This window comes from Styela clava, chromosome 8 (assembly GCF_964204865.1).
Source record: "Styela clava chromosome 8, kaStyClav1.hap1.2, whole genome shotgun sequence".
In the NCBI taxonomy this organism is placed as follows: Eukaryota; Metazoa; Chordata; class Ascidiacea; order Stolidobranchia; family Styelidae; genus Styela; species Styela clava.
In genome coordinates, this window is record NC_135257.1 from 23754518 (window position 1) to 23777778 (window position 23261).

A 23261-nucleotide genomic window follows, 5' to 3' on the forward strand; every position below is an offset into this window, starting at 1 on the left:
TAGAGTTATATCGGTACATCTCTAGGGCAAAAGTGTGATTGCCCTAAAACCCTATGTAAGAAACCCGTGTCATTTGACTTACTTTTACAAGTCGGCGAGTTGTTTGTCCAACTATTGCCGGAGTAGCAGTAACTGTTCTGTGCGCCACTTCTTGTGTATCCTTCCTCGCATGAAAATTGACAAACCTTCCCTTTTTTCTGCGAAGGTATTGGCCCGCATTCCATCAGGACATTTGGGAAAGGTTTTGGCTCAACGGAGCAGTCGGGAGCTGTAATATAAATTCAAATATTGGTTTGAGAGTTGTTGAGAAAATCACATCTGGGAATAAGTATCTCGAGCTCTATGCCTATCACCTCAAATAGGGGGAAATAGATTGAGTTGGCAATGCTGAATCAAAAAGCTTTATTTAGTGCCAGGGGATAAATGCCTGATAAAAATTATGAGTTTACTAATTAACGAATCCGTTTGGGCCCAATGGCCCGGTAGTTAAATATTTTGTGTTAACCATGTTGGTAGCCATTAAAGATCTAAAATCTTCTATTCACCAAGCATTAGCCGTGACGTAATAAATTTGACAGACAATGTTGGATCGGGAAGCTATAGGATAAGACATCAACCTACCTGTACATCTCAGAATAGCAGCCTCGTGGCATGCTGGTTGAAGCGTTAGTACAACAATGCTGGTGTAGTGTCGCAGATTAAGGATTTCAAATACCCTACCCAACGACCTCATTTACCCCACATCAGGGTGTAATAAATTCTGTAGGCAATGCCCATGTTAACCCTAATACACCAACAAGACTCACTTGTACATCGTGGAATAGCAGCCGACCATCTCCCCCCAGACAGGCAGGTGAGACGACTCTTCCCAACAAACTTTCTTCCTATTGGACAGGATAAATCACAGATGGAACCAATCGTCTCATTGGCTGTGCATTCCTTCATCAGTCCACCCGTATCCGGTATCTTTGCGCAACGAATCTCTGAGAATAGAAATAAGGTCAGATTGGAACATGGGCGAACAGTATTTTCATATTTTCTTGACTCGGGGAAAATAGTTTTTCTAAATCCCAAAAATTACTTTAGAAAATCTTGACAAAAACGACTTCTTTTTAGAAACAATTTCCACTTCTGGGATTTCGAAAACGATTAGTTTTCCGAGCGTAACTATATTTTAGTAAAAAAAGATTCCGCATACCCGAGAATCGAAACAGAATGGGGTTGTCGCATGGTGGCGCGGTTTGCAAAATTTGAATCTTTTCGAGAGGAGTTGAAAAGGAAATTGAAAAAAAGTTTTTCAAAAACGCCTTCAAATTTAATTTCTGAATATTTGAAAAAGAAAAAAGGGCAATCCAATATTACAATAATTACTACTAACATTTAGCAAAACAAGCGACAAAATCACTCAGTGCCCAATATGAATCTCAAGGAAATAAAAACTTCTAGAGCAGCGGATTTTTTCGGGGGATTTCATGAGCAGTCGTAAAAAAGGGTCCATTTCACTGGAAGAGTTAGAAACCACAGATTTAGAGAGAGGAAAAGGAAAAAAAGCAGGAAACTAACCCTCGCACATCGGCTTCTCTCCTGTCCATTTGCTGGTTGCTCCGTCGCAAGTCCTGGTGACGCTGCCTTGCACAAAGTAATTTCTGAACGAAAAGGTATAAGGATGAGTGCTTAGTTGCAGTTCACGTCAAATTATGCACAAGAGTCTACTGAGTCGCGTTCACATGGCCTCAATGAGAGGGAAATGAAATGTACAAGAGACGTTATGTGATGTGGTTGTCACTGCACGTTTTGTTAAACGCCCTAAGAAATAAAACCTGATGTCTAGACCGCGACCAACGCAACCTCTACAGAAGATAAAAAAATAATTTAATAAATTATTATACACATCACTAATTCAAACTGTTATGTGCAGGGAAAAAAAGAAAAAAAATATTATACTAACACTGGAATTAAACTTCATTATACTTTTGGGAATTGTGGAAGAAAAATTGAAGCGCTATTTTAGGGAATCGTGCACGACCACCTTTTTTATGATTTTATTATTTGTAAATTGACCCACTAATGTTAAGCAAGGGATGTGCACGGGGCTACTGTCCCCGTGGAAGCCCAATATTTCTATTGGGAGCATATAGCCATCTCTATTCCCAATAAGTGTTGCAAGTTTTACAACGTCTTATTTTAGGCAACATCGCGGAACCCTTAACTTTGCAATGTCTGGCAAGAGATGTTTGCTATCTCAAATTTGCATGAGCATATAGTAAGGGCGACAGAGAGCGAGATCACTAAAGCCTGAAATATAGCAACGATAAATCACAATTGCGTCACAGTGGCGCGCAAACAAAACCTTGACATTTTACTTTAGCGACAAAATTTGTTCTGCAACCGCAACATGGCGTGCGTTCCACGATAATTAAGCGTTACTCACGGACTCGAAACTTATTAATGCGATGACTTTGCTGATCTCACATCTGATAAGCGAAATTGGAAGACAAAAGCGTGAAGTTGACACTAAACATCGAATGTCGTTCGGACGAAAATAACCTATGAAAAACTTACGATATTTCGGATCGATTTGGAACGGTTAATTGACAGAAATGCGTAATGTTTCCTCGGGATTAACGAGATTTTGCGTAAATGAGAATTATTTTTGAATTATCATTATATTTGAGCGAATATATTATAATTTATCTATATGAAAGCAAAACAAGTGGTTGAAAGTATCGATCAAAAATACGAAAAGTAGAAAAATTATATTTATTCGAGTCGCTATCCGGATGCATTTTTAGGGCACGTAGTAGAAAACTATACATTCATACTACGTAGAAGTTCCTCAACCCGAATTCACTAGTCCAGTGATTTTCAACCTTTTTTGTACCGCGGAACACTTTTTTTAATCTAAAATTGTGGCGGAACACCAAACAAGATTTTTGGAAATAAACTACATTATACAATTAACTGACATCGATCATTCCGGCATGAAAATAAACTAACGAAATTAATAATATAGCTCATCAACTTTAGCTGGAAAAGACGTGACACATTCCGATTTAAAGCTACAAGAGCTAAAGTACGGTACAAATAAAAGTTTTTGCGAGTTTGCTTATGAATACTATGATTAGTTAGAAACAGAAATGGTATTTTAATGTGATATTTCTCAACGGCTATCAGTTTCTCGCGTTTTTTTTTTATATACGCAACAGGAGTCCAAAAGGTAGGAGGTCGATTTGGAAATTAATAGAAACATTGAAAATTGGCAGCAAAGCGATTTTTACTGTTTAATTTTGTCATAATCGCTACTTTTTTGCCCCTCGAACGTTTTCCTATTACCGCCTTTGTTTTTGTGCGCAAGTATTAATTCTTGCCGATCGGCGAGATCGAAGTTTCATATTTAGGTAAAACTATATGCGTTCACATCGTCAACAGATGTTAATGACATGAGGGAGCGATTTTAAATCCCAACTTAACTTTATTCTGATATTTATCTTTTGCGCCGGCTTTGAGCTAACTTATCGCCGTTTGCAAATTAAACGTCCCAGTTTTAAGCGAATAATATTATCATTATCGACAACGGGATGCACACATTTATTAGGACGATAATTGAGTTTCTTATGCTCCACTCCGGAGTCAGTGTTATTTCCGAAATAAATCAATTAGATACTGTGATTAGATAAATCTGTAATTGCGTGAATCCTGAATGTTGATTTAAAAGCTGAAAGAAAAGCATTTCTACGTGGTCATTAGGCGAGATGAAAAGCACTTCTTTAACGAAATCTTACATGCGCGACCTGATGCCATAAAAATTGTAAACAATTTTGTGCCAAATTGCTTTTGTGCTGATTAGACGCTGATTAGAATTAATCACGTCAAGTTTAAACGTTTTATTTTTCAACAAAACAATACCGCGACCATTATCATAGCTAAAATCGTTACCTACAAATTCACAATTTTATTTACGGAATTTGCAGTTCAACACTTCACATGACGATTTTAGGATGATGCCACGCCCTAATTAATACTACAAGAAAAGCTTCAAAATGCAACGAATGTAATCAAATCCGATGATGATATTTTTGAAACATTATTTGGTCAAGAGTGGAATTGATCACTAAAAATACACGCCGAGATATTGGAAAGTCCATTGAAAGGGAATATGGCCTGTCATTTCTTCTCTGGTTACAAGTTTTTTATACCGACTTTCCAAAACTCTGACTCGCCATTTTAAAATCGACGCTATTTATATTACTCGAAAGACGTCATAATACTTCAAAAAAGCAATTTTTCGCGGAACACCTGGAGGTTTCTCGCGGAACACCAGTGTTCCGCGGAACACCGGTTGAAAATTACTGCACTATTCATAAGCCATCCGAGTCTCAATTAGAGTGAGAGTACGAAGCCAAATCAATTACTGACTTATGTCTCACTACTGGTACTATTTCGTGTTATTTTATTTAGATCAGTGGCTTTTAACCGCGGGTACGCGTCATCTATTCTAGTGGTCTGCCGAATATATTCCAATATTATGTCTCAAATGCAGACACTTCGAGTTTTTGATGAATGTTGACTTGATTCTAGCACGAGTTAATGAATTGAGCCGCCCTCTCCTCAACGCCGGTAAAACTATATATGATTGCGGTAGCGCAAATTACTTTCCTACGCCGTTCTTTAGTTGATCGCCACTTAATTAAGTGTCAGATAATCTTCCATATTTGACTGAATGTAGCCGTAATTGCCCGGACAACACAAATATTTCTGAGTCATCAAATCACTGCTTTGTTGCTTTAATTGTCAGTTTCCAAAATAACAAAGCGAAACCCACAAATTACTATGATGAGAGCAACGGTTGCCAAAACAAATGATTGCGGGGGGAATTGGGCGCAAAATTAAGTTACAATTAACTAAAAATGGCAAAACATATTTTCAAAACATTACTTTGTTTCTGATTTTTAATAGACGCTTAAAAATTGTTTGGCAAAGTTTGCTTATAAGTAAAGAGCTCTATTTTTGAAGCGCTCGAATGTGATTGGTATTGCGAACCCGATCTATCACACACTAGGTTCAGACCACCTAGTAACGCTGCCGACAGGGTTAAAGGTCAATGCTGTAAGTCACTGGGCCATCGCGAACAAATTCGAACACAGTTGATCAGTCTAACACAGACACCTGCTATGGTAGAAAGTAATATTCGCTCCATCATGCACTATCATTAGGACCTTCTTGCATCTTTTACCTAAAAATTTAATTTTCCACAAAATCGAAATCGCTGTTTCTGTCTAGTGTTCTTGTTTTAGGGAAATTTGCTTGCAGTAGATCAAGCGCAATGTGGAAAGCTTCTGAAACTATACAAAATCATAATTATGCAATACGCAAACTTACTCGGGAGTACAGCATAAAAAAATTCATTTCTGGGCAATGTTACGAGCGAGCAAGTGTCGTGAACAAGTCCCGTTACAATTTTATTATAATATGAAGTCAGTTCTAAATATATTTAATCAGGTTTGTTTTATTCCAACCAGTGGTTGTTTAAGTTGTTTACTTTTATTTAATACGCCTGCAGAGGCCACCTATATAGGGTTTCGATAATAATTCCCTTCGCAATTTAGAAAAGACTTTATTGACACCCTGTATTACGAATAATTCTTAACAAAATTTCTGAAAAAAATTAATTCATATAGTGTTTATAAATATTCCATCAAAGTCTTTTATAACTTCAACCACAAAACCATTTTTGACATGAATGACAAATCAATTGCGCATTAGGCTGCGGTGATGGTATGTTCACAATAACACAAGGAAATTATAAATTCCAGGGAAACTTAATTGATAGTTCAACAAATTTTAGCGAGAATCGAAAAACACTTAGATCTGCGAAACCTGTGTTTTATTGAAAAGATAAAGATCCGCTGATATTCATGATTCAGTAACCACAACATAATTGAAACAATAGATTGAAAATATCATTTTAATTTTTCGCGAGTCATCGTCTCTTAATCATACTTTATGAAGTTTCTGTTTGTGGTGAACTATTGCACAAGTTTACAAATGCAAGGCAGATGTTTCACAAATAGTTCAATTATTTTTAAACGTGGAATGAGCGCGATCCCGATAGTAGCTCCTATCGGCGCAAAGCCTTGTTCGGAGCAAAGGACAAATAAGTCGTAAAAATATGTTGCACGCCAGATTTATAAAGCGGACATTTTCCTTCCAAACTTCAGCCAGCAAAATACAAATTTCAAACGCCAGCTGTCGCATACAGAAGTCGCAGCAACTTGCTTGATTGACAGGTGAAAACCACAAGTTAAAATATTAAATTATAAAATTATGTAAAAAACCATTTTTAATAAAGTTAATAACAAAAAAAAAACAGTAAATAAATAATAAAACTTTTTGGTGCGTCATAAATACCGCAATCTTTTATGAAATCAGAAACGTCAGCTTTTATAAATGTTATTTTTATTCGTCATTCAGTTGTTGCGATATTTAATAAGAAATAATTGACTGTGATGAAATAATGTCTGAAATTGTGGGGAAAACCTGAGGAAGTTAAATATTTTCAGATTCATGAGTTGCTAGTTCACAAACGATTCCCGTACATTTTATTAGTTTATTTGAAATCCGTTGCGCTCCACTCTTTGAGAGGAAATGGAATCGTAATAAATAATAACAAACTTTTTTCGTCGCCTCGCTGTATTTACTTTACACTTATGCTAACGAACTGTGTTCTCCTGGTTTGAACAATTATTTGTTAAAAAAAATTTGCACTTTTGTATTACAAACTAAGTTACGTGTCTTTTGCCTCAAGATACGATTTAACGTTTCTACGTTATTCACTCATATGTCAGCTTATAAAAGAAGACCGTAGGAATTTAAAATTGATCTTTCTAAATATTAAGGTCAACTCGACCTAAACATAGATCAGTTGAATAATCAATGTTTTTATGAATCCTGGATGTTCCCTTATTCCGGATTGGTATAAATGCAAAATTACGATTTCTCGGAGGTTCTGTAACAGTTTATATAACGATAAGTATTTTAACATTCACTGCGGTTTCACTTTTTATGGGAGAAATGAAATTGTAACGCATAACAGACTGCAAACCATTTCCGTCGTCTCGCTGAGGCATTTCCACATATATTATAACGTGCTGTGTTCTTCCGATTTGAATAAATATATTTACAAATGAAAAAAATGTTTCAGAAAAACTATTTTGGATTTCTAGTGAAAATATAGTTTAGCACCAAAAAAATGTCGCTTGACTGACATTATAGAGATTTTGAAAAAAAAAAAGAAAACATGAAACCTACCTAATACGAACAAACTTCTTGAAAATTGAGTTACGTGTCTTTTGCCTCAAGATACAATTTATCGTTTCTATGGGATTTACTCCTAGGTAAATTGAAAAATAAAAAGAACCTCACTGAATTAAGGTCAACTATATTCAACCATGGCCTAATCAGATAACGGTTATTTCATCGCGCGATGATTCTTTTTCAATGTTTATACGAACTCCCGAGTCCCGATGTCTCTTATTCAGAATTGTTATGAATAAAAATTTAATCACGAGGCCTCAGAGGTTAATATTGCCGTGACAAAGTTGGTACTGTGTGGATGTGATAATGTGTTGGCAAAGTTGATACAACGAGCCGATACGAATCGTAAGTTCAAAGGTCAATTAACCTGTTATATAACGAATTCAGGAATATATTAAGGTTCAAGGCCGCTGGTTCGTGAGCCGCTACTATTTTGAGAAGGGTTGGAAGCTTTTCGTCTTGAGTGAACCATACTTTTAAGGCTGATACAAACTCAGTGTTGGCACCAAGTTCAAAGCATATATTTAAACGAGGCTCTGTCCAAGCCACTACTACATAAGCCGCTAGAATTTTCGGGTTCTGAAATTTCTAATTGTCAACTTAGACCGGTATCCAGGCCTGACAGCGACTGTCAAAACAGCGACTGTCATAATGGCGACTTCATAATAGCGACGTTATCAAGTGAGCGACATTCCAAACAGCGATTGTATAAATGGCGACCGCATTAAAACAACGACTGTTATGATAGCGATTCAACTCGTGTTCACTGAGTTGAATTCACTGAGTCGAATTTCCTGGTCGGTCGTTGGAAGGTAACGCTAAGTCGTGTTAGGTTTAGGGTTGTCTCTGTTGTGGCAGTCGCTGTTTTAAATGAATCGCTGTCGTGAAGTCGATCTATTGACAGTCGCTGTTTTAAATTAATCGCTTTTGTGTGGTCGCTCTATTGACAGTCGCTTTTCTGACAGTCACTATTTAGAACCCTGGTCGTTAGACCGTATCAGCTCGCTGGTCTGGCCACATATCAATTTTACTTTCTAATTTCTTGGTGTTCCGCGAGCGAGACGAGATAAAAAGCGTAGGTGTTCCGGTGAAAAAGGTTTGAGACGCTGCACAACGCCAATGCGCTATCGGCCAGGGTAGAATTAGCAAATTTATTGGACTGACTCATAGAGTTCAACAAAGTAGGTTCTTTCACTTTATCCACATAACTTTAAAATAGAAAACACTTAACTATAAAGCACCACAACCTGTTGTCGAAGTTTAAATCGCCAGATTAGGTATTGACGTCATCTAATCACCGCCTACCTAAGATGACGTATAGTTCATGTATGCAACTTAGAATCGAACAAGTGAGGTTATTTAGATTTAAATTTTCCAAATATGGCAAAAATAATGCTCACGTATAACTGTTCCGTGTCATGCAGGTGTTCGCTCATCTGGGTAATTAGTATTTAAGAAGATATTAGTTTGAATGGCGGTGGCTCTTAATTCTATTTTCGAAGGTGTAAATAAGGTCGTGAGAACTGTATTTACTCCTTCATAGCTGTTTCGGATTGGCATGAATTGCTCCAAGTCTGGTGGCAATCGGTATTCACAGCCAAATCATACGTTGAATCAACGCATTGGCAAAGGTAGAGACAATTTAGTTTTGCTCTTGTACTTTCATACAGATGGGAAATTTCCATAAATTTTTGATCAAATGAAATTTCCATCACTCAAAAACGGCGAATATTTAATTGTTGCATTAGATAATTTAAACTGGCCCAAGAAGGAATATATTAAAAATTAGTGTTGAGACATAAAAATTGTAATATTTAACCAAATATAATGGGACGTAATTTAGGTTAAATTTATGATGTAATAAAATAAATGAATAAGGAAACACAAATATGTCCATAATTATATTATTTAGACCGACGATATATATGGCATAAACACACAAAACTCCAGTGTTTTTAAGTTTTCTGCTTTAGAAAAATAACGATAAACACAGTCAGAAATGCGGTTTGCATACAAGTCAGAAACATAGTTTGACACTAATTCATGTCCTCGAGTAAACTTGCTTTGTTTTTGAATTCTAAAGATTCGCAAGAATTCGCCCCGGGTCGGATCAGCGCTTGATTGAATCGAGGATTACGCTTTGTTTTTCAATTTATTAAAAACGGATTAAACTGGAATTAACTGTCGAGTTATTTTCGGTTGTCGAGATATTTTGTGCGATCGCGTAAATCACGGGATATTTTGCGTAAATTGAAGTTTTGAGCCTTCAGGACGTTGCTAGCGTCATTTATTGCCACACCAAACCCAGGAAATTCCATACTGTCGAGTTCAAATACTCGATTTAAAATTATATTGCAATTATAAGACGTTTTCACGCAAGAAGGATTTTTCAAACTAATAATTGATTTTGTATAAGTTCAAAATTACGTCAAAAAAGCCACGTATTTAGAATCAAATAAAGAAGAATTTCAAACATTACTAATATTTCGCGAGATAACACTAATTCCAATTCCGCTTTAGGTTTTCACAATAACTTTCGCGGTAAATTTTCAAATTAGTTTTCAAACCTCCATCTTCGCAAATAGGTCAAAAACGCAACGACTGAATAAGTTTCATTCAAGCTGTCACAAATCACGGTCTTGAAATATAAACAGGAATATGAAAAGCGGATTAGCAGGAGATGCGCCCAGTAACGGTGTCATGGCAGGTTAGATGTGTTTCCAAACAAAACATCGAAATTTCCGAGATTAAATCGGAGCTTCGCTGAGCAAACAAGGTTCGTATACACGAGGTTTAAATGCGCCATCCAATTTCAACAAGTTTGTGCACTAACGTCTACATCTGGGTATTCAAAAGTTTAATAAAATTAAACCAAAGGTTCATCTAATGCCAGTGTTTTTTTATTGATGATTCGCGATGATATTCTGATTCGTTTTAGATTCATAATTTTAGACAAACGTTTGATATTAAAAACTTGAAGATAAAAACACATATAGAATAAACCTGAAATAATTTGGATAAGGTTCGATATTCAGAATTTAATCGTAACTGCCTTCAATAATGGATATTACTGACCAAAATTCATCCAGATTTCATGCTGGATTAAATTCAATTGTCCAACCAGAATTATATCTGAATGAATTTCAAAACATAACATTCTCAAAACATAACATGGTTATTTTGCAGTTTTCATCATATTTCTGAATCAAAGGCTGCTTCTGTGCACTACCGATATCGTTTAGTGTTTGCGGTTGTAGGAGCAGCTTCAATACATCGCCGTATTAATCCGAATTAAAGTTTTCATAACGCAAGTCTTGACAACTTTCAATAAACAAACATCAAGTTTAGAATTCCAATGACTGACATTACAATCCTTCCGCTAGCGTCGTAGTGATGCGGATTGAAACCGATATCACAGCTTATAATGTAAAGAATAAGCTGCTCCATCTTGCCATTGATATTATGATCTGTTTCTTTGATTTTGTTTTAGGTTAGGATGAGTTTAACAGAGAAATAATCGTGACCCTAACTCAACTTATTCTAGTTCATCGCAATCATACCTTGATCACCTATAATATGATGTACCTTACAGTAAGCTTTACGTGCTGAATAAGTAGGCGCATCTCGCGCCTGGTCGCTACACAAATCTTAGATATACGATATCTTGGGAATCCCACCCTACGATTTATATGAATTTTCCAATCAGATTGTCCTTACTGTATTTGTAATGTATCAAATGTCGGAAACACGTCTATCAGTTGTTGTGTATAAGCCCTACGGACATGACATGGCCATATCTTACTTATTTATAAAAACGTATATTGTAGGTTTTAGACAAAAATGGGGAAAATTGAAAAGAATGTCCTGAGAAAATGAAGAAAACATAATTCTTACTCTCTCTCGTTTTTTTTTTGCAATATTTAAATTGCGTCAAACTATGATCAGATACAAACTTGAAGGAAACCTATTTCTTTATTATATTTTCGAAAATGTTTTTGTTGGTGACCGTACATTTGAACCCACGTACATTTGAACCCATATGTATATCCGTGGATTCAATCTATATGCGGGTGCTAAAACCCATGGGTTAGGGTTAGTATGGGTTCAAATATCGGTAAAACAAAAAAAAATTCCTTTAGGTGCAATAGTATGCAGGTGCAATTGTCGTGGGTTCAAATGTAATGGAACCGTTGTTGTTGAAATTTCAATATCCACCCTTTTTTCTCAAAACACTCAAAAAGAAATTTACTCACTCCATACAGCTGAACTGGCAGGTTGATCCTGGCTGGTTCTGGTTATCGCACGTGATCATTGAGTTTTCAGGAGGTTCGAGGAGCGGGCATTCATTGTTCGTTCGTCTGATATAGTTTTCATCAGCTGTAGGAAGATTTCTACCAGTTATTTGAAAATCACTCGAACATGCTGCTTTAATTCAGGAGAGTGTAACATTTTTTGTCGGTGGGCTATATAATCAACTTCAGATATCTAGCTGTGCCACACACAAAACTGTACACAACGAAATTTAAATCCTCCCAATGCAAAATTTTATTTATTCAACATTTTAGTGGGACAACTGGAATTTCGAGTTTTTGCATAGTTTGTTAACATCAGCTTTGGCAGAAGTTAAGATTTTATGCATGATGGGATAGAGTCTGAGTGTCGACAAGGGCCACACTAAATGGTTTTAAAACGCATGTTGCACGTCCCTGCTCGATTCGAATTTTGTCCAGATCAAAGCAATCAATATAGAGCGCAAGATGTAAAATTAAATCTCATCGAATTTATAAGCGGGTTGAATTTTACTTGCTCACGCAGTGAAAAAATTCGAAGAAGTTCCAAGATAATTTTTACAAAAAACGCGCGGAAATGAGGACCAGATTCCGTGGATTCTTTCTATGTTTAACTAAACATATTACATCAATGTAAATTTTAAGTTCAGTCAAATGCGCACATGCTCTGCAATATATAAGAGTAAAGAATTGCCCATGTAGGAGTGATGGTTATAACTTTGTTGTTTGAAAATTTCTTTGAGCAAAGTGACGAAGTCATCTGTGTGGAAAAACAAGGTCTCGCACCGATTCTATATTTTTTTAACTATGCCACAGCAAAATAAATTTTAGTTAAGTCTCGTGTACAAAACATATTTTTATAGAACAATAACTGTCGCTCATATATAGGTAATAGTGCCAGCTTTGATACCAATAAAAGCTTTCGAAATGAAAAATCATAAAATAAACTTACGGACGCATTCAGGTGGGGCGAGTACACTCCATGTTCTATCATTCCTGCATTCAGAGATTCTTGTTCCTTTAACTTTGTAGCCAGGCAGGCAGATCCATCGACATTTCGATCCAACGTTCACGCCGTCCGAACATTTAATATAACTGTATTCAGGCAGAGGGAGCTCCTTGAAACATTCTAGAATGAAGAATATAAGGTTGAGTGTGCATGAACCAAACTTAGAATGAAAAAATAACAGATTAGGTTGTTGAACGCGTATTCCTGCTGAGGCGAATACTGGCTTCATCATATGGAAAACGATGGCCTATATATCCTGTCACACGTCCAATAGGCTTTTCAGATTCATGGCCTTGGGTAGCGAGTGAACACATGAACGAGCAGCATTGAACCACACTGCGACGGCGAAATTCTCTCGCGCATAACGGCAAGTCTTTACTTTGAACATTTCACTTAATTGCTAGTCGCACTTTTGGTGTTTGGCGTACAAATAGGTCTCTATGCTTTATATCCGGGGTGCACAACACGGGGCACTCGTGCCAAATTTGGCACGCCATACGCTCAAACATGGAACGCGAACGGTTTTGTTAACAAATTTTTTTTATTTATGATATACATTAATATCACGTTTATATCAAAATCAGCAGTTTTTCAGAACATTAAATTGTTTCAATAAATAGATATTCGTTATTATGTATTATTATTGAAATTTGTTTGACGTGTTTTACGGGAGTTAATTTACAATACGAAAAATTGTGCGTGGCACGCGACAAGATTATTTTGAAATATTTAGCACGTGTCCTCATTTGAGTTGTGCACCCCTGCTCTATGTGACAGCACAATACCCCTCAGCGTAAAATGCCATTCGAATGGCGATTGAGGCCATGTATCCAACCAAATGCTCAACAACAACTGCCTAATACCTCCACTCCAGAACCTATATCGCTCGTAAATATTTTACGGACTGATTGAAATTTCCTGCTGAAATTTGAAACTAACCACACAGTCATACTGTTGGTGAATACGTTAAATTCACTGGCATTGCAGTGTAATCGAATACGGTTCCATTACATTTGAACCCGTGTACATTTGAACCCACAACAATTGCCTGCATACTATTGCACCTATGGAAATTTTCATTGTTTTACGGATATTTGAACCCATACTAACCCTAACCCATGAGTTTTAGCACCCGCGTATTGATTGAACCCGCGGATATACACATGGGTTCAAATTTACATGGTTCAAATGCACGTGGGTTCAAATGTACGGTGACCATCGAATACATATGATAGGTCACATACATCTTCCTATTTTAATGTCACAAGCGGTAATTAAAAACTCATGAAACAAGCCTTTGATTATGGTTTCACTCGCTTAACCAGATGTAAAGTAGAAAATTTGCTCACTAAAGCTAGATCATGTGGTAGAAGACACAACTCTGAGCAAAACATCGGTTCATCATAGATATACCAAGATCTACTGAGAGTATGCAGAATTATGGTTGACCATTTCATGAAAAGGCTTAGAAGCACAGGGAATTCATCTCTGAGCAAAGTCATGCTCGACCATTGAAATGCCATGAACTACTATAATGGTGCATTCACTGCAGATTAGCGGGAGACTTAGAGCATCTTAGTTAGAGTGATACGAACAGGAAAACGCATATTAGGTAAAGAATTACACATAACTGAAATTCTCGTAAAAGGGTGTGCGCACTGACAATAAACAAACGAGAGATTATATACATTCGCTGTTGCAATATTCAAATTTCAAATTCCGAGGTTTTCTGGCATCTATGACGCGTTAGTTTATCAATCATGTGGTGAATCCCTCGCTTAATCGGTTGTTGCTTTGTTATCGAATACACGGATCTTGTATTTTCAGACAGAATTAACAATGCCCTGCGGCGGTACGAGGTTAGGTTAGATGTAAGGTTGAAGCTATCTCAGGACCTGATATGATATGGGCTAAAAGTCTAAGATAAGATCGAACTCCGGAATCAGGATATTTTTGGCCGTAAATGTTAGTGACGTAATATCTAAGGTTTGAAATACATGATGTTTTAAAAGACTGTATCATATAGTTACCTCAGTTGAAAATTAGTATGTAAAATTTTGCAAATCGAGGTTTTTATAGAAATAAGATGACAAAGTAAAAACCATTTACTTGGCAAAGCAAAGTAACTCATCACTAGTTAATTTTCATTTCGACAGCTTTCTTAAACAGCAGGCGCTCACAAAATGCTTTGCCGGTCCCATGCGGTCCGCGGGTCGTAGTTCGCTCATGCCTGTCCTAGGCGCATATATGATATGAGCGTAATATCCAAAATCTTGGACTGAAGTGGATTTATCTCAGGGAATATATGATATTAGTGGTAAACTCAAGGTTATCTTAGGCCCATTTATGATGTGGGCAAAAATTATTCTCGCATATTTTCTGTCAATGTTATTTCCAGTATTGAAACTATCTCAGGATCATGGTACATGATATGAGCCAAATATATTTCCGAATACCACGAGACCCAAACCATATAATATTCGCGAGCTTATCTCCCTCGGCCATTACAGATTAACATTCCCAGCCAAAGCGAAAGATTTGGTTCCGGATCAGTCTGACCGCTGTTATTATTTCCATCTCCACATCAGCGCGATTTTGTCAAATTCTATAAAAATTAGTTTTGAGAATGAAAATATCTAGAAAAGAGTTTCTGCAAAGTTGGCAAATTTAATGGATTATTAAAAATTGATGATTTTGATTTTTCATGGAATTAATCGTAAACAATGATTATGATTCATATGAGAAAATCACCTATAGTCTGCAATTATATTAATTATTCGTCGTTTTTATAAAATTGCGACGGTAATAAAGCGTTCCATTCTTCCGTGCCTCGAGATTCTAAACCACATTTCAAAATTCGGTACTCCCGTAGTATGTTAGCCAACTAAATATACCCCCTGCCCATAGGTTTCTGTCCATTTACACAACTTGATGTAAAGTAGGCGAACAAAATTAGTTACCTATATGTTGGTACACACACTTCTGGAGCGACAAAAATTCATCAAAATTGCCGTCTACAGAAATCACATCATATTCTCTATCACAGCGGTTCTCAATTTAATTTTTTGATTAAATTTTGAATAATTGTCAGCTGGTGTTACGCGCAACTCGCACTCTTGCTGCTTCAATAGTATATACTAGGTCAATGAATATGTATTACAATAATACCAGCTAAATTGAGATTATCAGTGAAACTACGTTGAATACAAAGTAAAATTTCTGTATTTTTTTTTCCAAAAGAACAAAATTCTTCTCTGCGGATAGGAAGCACTGACAAAACATAGCAAAAATTTAAGATATCCAAATTATCCCTTCTAGAAATTGCAAGTGTTTATCACTATGCATGTTATTGACTATCATCAAGTGCGTGATTTAAATTCAATGGTCGCTCTATGTTGCGTGCGCGTTAGAATGTATGACTCGAAATCTTAATTTATAATTGTATCGTCTCAATTATTACATAAAAATAAATAAATTATGCAATCATTAGATTTGACGATCTGGGTATTCCGCTATGACTTGAGATATTACATCAGATAATTTAAAATTTCATAATATTCGAAATTTAAATACAATTTTATCATCGTGTACAATCTCTAAACCAGTATGCGCCTTCGTTTGTTAGTTATTTGGGTAATAATTTTTATCCGACTCAAGCCGTCCTACCGGCCTACATCTCTTCACGAACTAAACATTAAACACTAAACATTTTCCTATTTCATCCATATTCTTGAATTCGCCCAGACTGTCTCAAATGAAACTTTAATCCCGGAAATTGGTAAATTTTGCGGTTGCACGTTGGCTACATTTGGAAATGTTTTTATAGCTGATCCAGCAATTATTCCATAAAATTACAAAGCAATAAATATAATATGTTACCGCAATTACCCTTTGTCACAATCCTTAATTAGAAAAAAATTCCGTGATTTTTATGGCTGTTTAAATCTATCAAGTCTAACAAGTGACGGCATTGTCCGAGTTACGAGCAGATTCAGATTCTCCTTAAAGATTTACTTCTTTTGTATGAGCATCTACTTGTTCGCAGCCTTGTTTGGCGTTAACATATTTTGGTAAAATATTATTAGAACTCCTAAATACATATTTGCAGCTAAATATACACGCAGAAAAGTAAACTAGGCAACTTGCGCTAGTTCTTGCTTGGCTGATTGCAACAGCAACGCGCTACTGACAGCTTCTTATTTATATGCGCCTCAAAGCTAGTGAATCTGTATTTACGCAACCATACAGTAAAGCAAGAATCAAATTAGCTATGAGGTCTAGACTAGACCACTATTACTTTTTTTTTAGATGAATGAAACTTCAACTCACCGTGTAGACAAGGCATTTCAACTTCATTGCATAGATTACTTCGGCACATACACTTGCAAGCGACGTCTTTAATGCTGTGAATGAAGAACACTCGTAAGTGAATGAATAAATTTTAGAGAGAAATTTGTCGTAGTTAAAATGCCATGTCTGTCGTATCGACCGAACAATCGGGCAAACAATCCAGAACGGGCAGGATTCAGATTCATCAGCCCCCTCCCCGCATTTTAAAAATATATATATATATATAGCTACTTGCGCATCAATGGGTGCTTGTACAAGGCATATCGTTCGGGGTAAAGGAAGGGGTCAGAACAGTAGGAAATCGAGACCCACTTTTGCCTTCCAGTACGAATCTTCGTAATGCTGTAGCGGAAAAAATTTCTGTATTTTTAAGAATAGTGGACTCGTCTATCAGCAGTTGACACTTTTCTAGAGCAATGTTTTTAGTGAATGTTTGAAAAATACAAGCACTCACTTTTCCCTTCCAGAACAAGCCTTCGTGATGTCTCTCCCATTCTGTATCTGCTTTCCAAGTTCGGGTCTCCACTGGGCGCAACGTTTGGTTATCTTGGGAACTCCTTTCGAATATCGGACTTCGTTCAGACAGGCATCCTTGTCGTGAGGGCATTTGATGGTGTTTTTCATTCCTCTGCATGCTGTACATTGTGTGTGAGTGTTATACTATTATTTCATTATATTCGATACAATTCACATCGAGATCTTTTGATCGTAATTCAAACGACGACATTATAAAATGTATAATTGGACAGCGTGTGCATGATCCAATAACTTAGGCTATTTCGGATTCCAGAAGTATAAAACTACACTAATAGATTTGAAGGAAACCAACTAATTCTTCAAGAACTACATCCTTATGAAATCTATTAAGTATTATTTCAACATAAGAACGATATTTATTCACAGATTATTGATACAGATCCTAGAAGCAGCTTTTCAACTGAGACATATTTACCCTTGTTGTCTATCTCTCCATTGCAAACGTAGCATTGCTGCGACATCCGGACGACCGTTTGTGCGATTTCTCCGATCTTTTCGCCGAACCCGCCGAGTCCTTGCACAATGAGAATGTATTCACGCTGTGGAGATGAATAAATGTGTTAGTTTTATAAGTTGGATATCTCGGGTTCAAGTCCCATATCCAACGCCACAGAGTGAACAAAATTGAAAAATATTCCGGCTTCTTCAAAAACACAACCCAAATAGTTATTTGGAGTTGCCAAACAAAACAATAAATTCGATAAACTTAACATTCAGGAAGGTGTTTTACCGATACTGTTCACTTATTCTGCTTCAAAACTCCTTTCAATCTTTATATACTAAAGCGTGATGGGTACTCCTGAAGTTTGAGGACCAAGATGTCGCACAACCTGAACCCTAACCTGGTACACAACCTGAGTTACACAACCTGAGTTCAGGTTCAGCGCCATCCTGGTTCGCATACTTCAGGAGGTCCGAGTGATGCATCACCATAATTCTCCATGATTGGAGTAGCCATTTGCATTTTAGCGCTCTCACATAACCTTGCTCAGAGATGAGTCTCCTTTACTTCTGATTGAGTAAGTGCAATGCATCACCGTGATTTAATAAACCTCCAGTAGCCTTTAGTATTTTAGTCATCGTCTGCAACTTTCCTGAGCTGAGACTGCTTAGTTCTGGTAAGTGCGCGCAATGCACAGCCATATTGATTCTGTAGCTCTTGGCATTTCAGTGCTCGCTCTTACCTTTATTTAAAATTAATCTCTTCTGAGTGAGCGTGCGTCATTTGGCCCAGATATCATTTTCTCCTTGCCTCCAAGTGGATACGATTGACTTTGTTTAAAGCAAATATTTTTTTTTTAAATAGAAACACAAAACAAAAACTCACTCCCGGCATAAGTTTCTGTAGGGTAGCGGATCTGGCTTGATCGTTCACATTTGTCGTCGAAGCAACATTTCCCGCCCTTTTTCCATCGACCCATTCTCGGGCTGTCACCCTGAATAAAAAGGTAATAGTTATAGCTAGAGAGATGGAACTTATTTTCAATGCAAAATCGAATCCGAATCTACATGGATATTGGCTCAACTCCGATTTCTTCTTCTGCTTTTATTTGATTACGACACTAGCATATGACATGCACTGAGAAATTATTTGTCTCTCCCATTTTTTTTAGTTCTATCCGCTTGAAATCCCAACCCCTCTCGCCCTTGATAAGCTCAAGGTTGCTGCTTTGTTAGACTCCTTATTTATTAAAACACGGCTCCACTCCAATCTCATTATTTCAAAATATATTGAACGCAATGTCAGGGCCTTTCAATGGTTCGAATGTCGTTACAAAACTATTAATGATTCGTGCGGTACGCACTGTCAAAAACAGTAGTTTCATAACGCTAAAATTTCAAATTAGATATTTGAACATCGGGTGTCGCTGCTCGATAACTAGCTTTGGTTTCCCGTGACTTCCCTTCCCCAGTAAAACTGTAATTATCTTTTCTTACGTATTAGTTGTGTTCATTTTTTTTATTTACTGGTTGGAAAAAATAAAACTTGACTCGACAAAACTAAGAGATGAAACTCAAATTTTTAGCTCCGTATATTTCAGGAATCTGCCGCGGGCCTATCTGTTGCGTACAACGGCAAAATTCATTTTTACGTCGGTCCTGACATTAAACAGAAATGTTCAGTAAAAATCTGAAGAATATCCGAATATTTGAGATGTTTGAAATGAAAATCCGAGTTGAAATGATAAATATATTTGTGCAAAAATATGAAATGTGAAAATTCGCTCTAAACAAGGTCAAGCGAGCTCACTCATGAACAAAAACCTTATCTCTGAACGGCGGAATTTAACTCTAAACAGCATGAATCTCCAATCAACATTTCAATATAAACCAAAATTTTTTTTATTTTTTTTTTATTTTCAATTTTTCTTTTCAAGTCGTCAATATTACATAAATGAATCTTTGAAGCGCGGATTGTTTTACGATTGTATACGTTAGGTAATGCGCCCTAATTGGGCTTTAATAGCAACCAGAAAACAAATTTTACGATTCTCATAAAGCGATGACAGCAAAACAATTTACGAGTTGTCGTTTATAAGTTATGGGCTGTCAAATTATGTGGCGGTTGAGGCCCTGTGATTTATGTTCTACTTGACGATTTATTACAGGTTCAATTATGTAACGAAGTTTTATTTCCGTGGGCACGTGGCACTGGAACTGTTAGTGTAGTGCTCAGCAGACTGCTACTTTCGAATTCGAACATTTTGAAAACCGAAACCCGGTTGTGACTCCCGGATTTCAGTTACGACTCCGACTTCAACAAAAACTCTTGACATATCGTGAGATATTAGTGGCCGCATGTATGGAATCTTGTTCGAGGAAAAGCGTGATGAGCGTCGAATATGAAGATATTTTTAAATACTGAAATATTAACTACCACCTCACAAGACTTCTTCATTTTCAGTTTCGAATCCGATTCCCAACTCCGGTGCCTTAAAATTTTGACTCCTACCGCGAAATATGCCGCAGATTCTTTCCCTGGGCATGGGGGCTTACGACAAATTTGCGGACTCGGATATGTGCTTGTCCGTCGTATTAATACTTCTGAATCCCAAATTTTAATAAACGGAATTGAATCCTGACTCCGGGCCTCTCAGCCCGGGAAAGTATAAAACTAGACTTCAGAAAAACTACATTCATCTTTGTGGTTGATACAACATGCTTGCATTTTACAGACCCACAAGCGCAGAAGCATATAATATAAGAAGTCCATGCCAAAGAAACCGAATTGATATAATTTTTCTTATTTTTAAACTCATTATATATGCAGCCGAATTTTAAACAGGGGTATATACAGGGATGCATACCTAGTGGATGATTGTACATAGCCCTGTTAGAATTGGAGGCAAACGCTGTATAAACAATTGTACACTTTGTTTTCAGGAACCAAATACTCACAGATATCTTTTCGCTCCCTGTACGTATGAGAATCCCACCTTAACGCTTGTTGTTTGGACGAATAAAATATTCACTGTGGATTTTCCGAGCTGTATCGGTCGCCTTGACAACGATCTACGTCGTTTCCGTTTCCTGGCCTCGCTTGTGCTATCCAATATTAACAAAATCACCACAAATAGTGGAATAAATCGCCGCATTTTATACAATAGCGACATTCTTAATTCGCAGCTGCAGACAAGGCAAAAAGTTATTTAAAAAAAAAATTGTTGACAGTACTGGGCCAACTTGTCTCGAGAGTAACCTAGACGGTAAGCGCGTCACTCAAACCTATCGTTTGAAAATTGTGACCATGTAAGAGTCTAGTATTTGCATGTCTGGTCTAAAACTCATGCTTTTACCGATATCGATGAAAATCTACACATCACTAGTGAATCCATAGGTAGCGTGTTAGGGACACTTGAAACTTTGCTAACAGTCCGCGCTGTACTCAAAGGTTACTTATCTAGGATTTATTGTTCATCAACTCTCCCTGGATGTAAGATAGACAATGGGTCATCGGAAAGATTCTGGTCTGTAAAGTTAGCTCTATACAAAACGTTGGATATCCAGGCTTATCTATAGGATATATTTTCATGTTCTACAGTTTATCACTGTCTCTTCCCATCCCACGGTACCTTTCCCATGCACAAGCCTGTGGATATCACTAGACAGAATCTAGTTCTGAGCGAAAGGCACGATTAGGCTTCGTTTTAATAAAAACTTCAACAATGGGTCTAGCAATGGAAACATCAAAAGTCCAACCGCTACTCTATTAGCAAACGTTAAACACTATCACGGTAATACGGTAAAAGTTCTGGACCTGTCCGACCAGACCGAAACTAACTGAGCGAACATAATGTAGCTGATATTTCCGATAATAATTAAGAAGAAATCTATAAAAGCGTGAATTCCGAGCAATTGAATAAGTGATTCGGTACGCATTGTTTATTGTTAATACCAGGCGCTGTCTAACACGCAAAACCAACAAGACACGATTTCCCGATTTTGATTAAAAATACGTGATTCGCGAAACTTATCCGTAAGCAATAATTACGCATCCATATATGGAGGCATAAATAATATCCGTATTTTTCGGAACATTGTTTTATGACCCTGAGTGGGAATTGGATGACCTTGAATGGAGCATGATAAACTTGAGTGGGGCGCAATGACCTTGAATGATACCAAATGACCCTGAGTGGGACTTTCCGACCTCCAGTGGGACCTGATAACCTAGGCTTACCCTTTATGTCATTTTTAATGGGATCGTAGTGATCTCGAGTTGGACCTGATGACATTAGATAAGACGCTGATACGATAAAATAAAAATACGTAACTTTTGATAAAGTCAAGTGGGATACCCATGGGCCATGGCCTGAAACCTCTATTATGCTATTTTTCAGAACTATCCTGAAGCGCCAATACAAGCAAACTATCTTAGCAATATGGATACTGCATTATCCAGGTATAATCCCAAAATTGTACTCTAATTGCCAATTTCTATTTTGTTCAATATCCTACATTTATAAATATTTCTATTCATGTTTTATCGGAGAATTTAACAAAATGAGATTTCCAAAGCGATACGCTTTATATATACTAATTTCTTTCTGTTTGCTCTGAATGATGGATATAATCTACCTATTAGTCCAGTATATCCCATTTCATAATCAAAAATATTTATAATTTTTCTAAATCAAGTTTTCTAAAAAATTATATGATTTTTTATAACGAAAGGTAACGGCGCTAAATTGCAAAACTCTAATAAAATTTGAATCAATTCTAAATCATGTTTGGCGAATCCAAGAGTTTTCGCGGAAATTTGATCGCTTTGCGAACAGCGGCGACGTGGTTCGCGCTTTGTGTTATGTCGGCATAACAGGCCAAGTTAATCTTAGAGCATAAGAACAGATAGTGTATAGTATCGAGATGAAAGCCCAAACATTTTATTCCGTTCGACAGACGTATTTGCGATCCATCAACGGCACATACGGTTCTTTATTTTCAGAAAATTTAACTTTTTGCGGAACGCTCCCTAAATATAAATCTATAATTTTTTGTTATGACGTAACTCCATAATGTAGCAACGTAGAATCGTTTTCTCTTGTTCTGCTGATGTGTTGGAAGTTATCCTACGGCACATAGACATTACATGCATATTTCCATAACGGTTCTATATATTTCAAGAAATTCCAGACACAATTATGACAATGTAACTACTATTTGCAACACTCTCCCTATTTCGACTCAGTATATTTTATTTAAGACTTATATATTGCGGAAAAATAATAATGAAAATAATGTTATGACTCTTCATACAAAGT

General features: G+C 36.7%; 1 protein-coding gene across 1 annotated transcript in view; it reads right to left on the bottom strand.

Annotated features, from left to right (window-relative positions):
- LOC120345697 (sushi, von Willebrand factor type A, EGF and pentraxin domain-containing protein 1-like) overlaps positions 1-21130 on the bottom strand; it is a 64768-nt gene extending 43638 nt beyond the window's left edge. The window contains exons 1-10 of the mRNA XM_039415238.2: positions 20899-21130; positions 18827-18935; positions 17915-18038; positions 17417-17597; positions 16942-17015; positions 12556-12732; positions 11568-11691; positions 1564-1646; positions 807-983; positions 83-268 (exon numbers count right to left, since the gene is read on the bottom strand). Of these exons, the coding sequence (XP_039271172.2) occupies positions 83-268; positions 807-983; positions 1564-1646; positions 11568-11691; positions 12556-12732; positions 16942-17015; positions 17417-17597; positions 17915-18038; positions 18827-18935; positions 20899-21113 (1450 nt within the window). The 5' untranslated portion in view covers positions 21114-21130. The remainder of the gene's footprint in view (positions 1-82; positions 269-806; positions 984-1563; positions 1647-11567; positions 11692-12555; positions 12733-16941; positions 17016-17416; positions 17598-17914; positions 18039-18826; positions 18936-20898) is intronic.
- Between the last annotated feature and the right edge of the window lie 2131 nt (positions 21131-23261).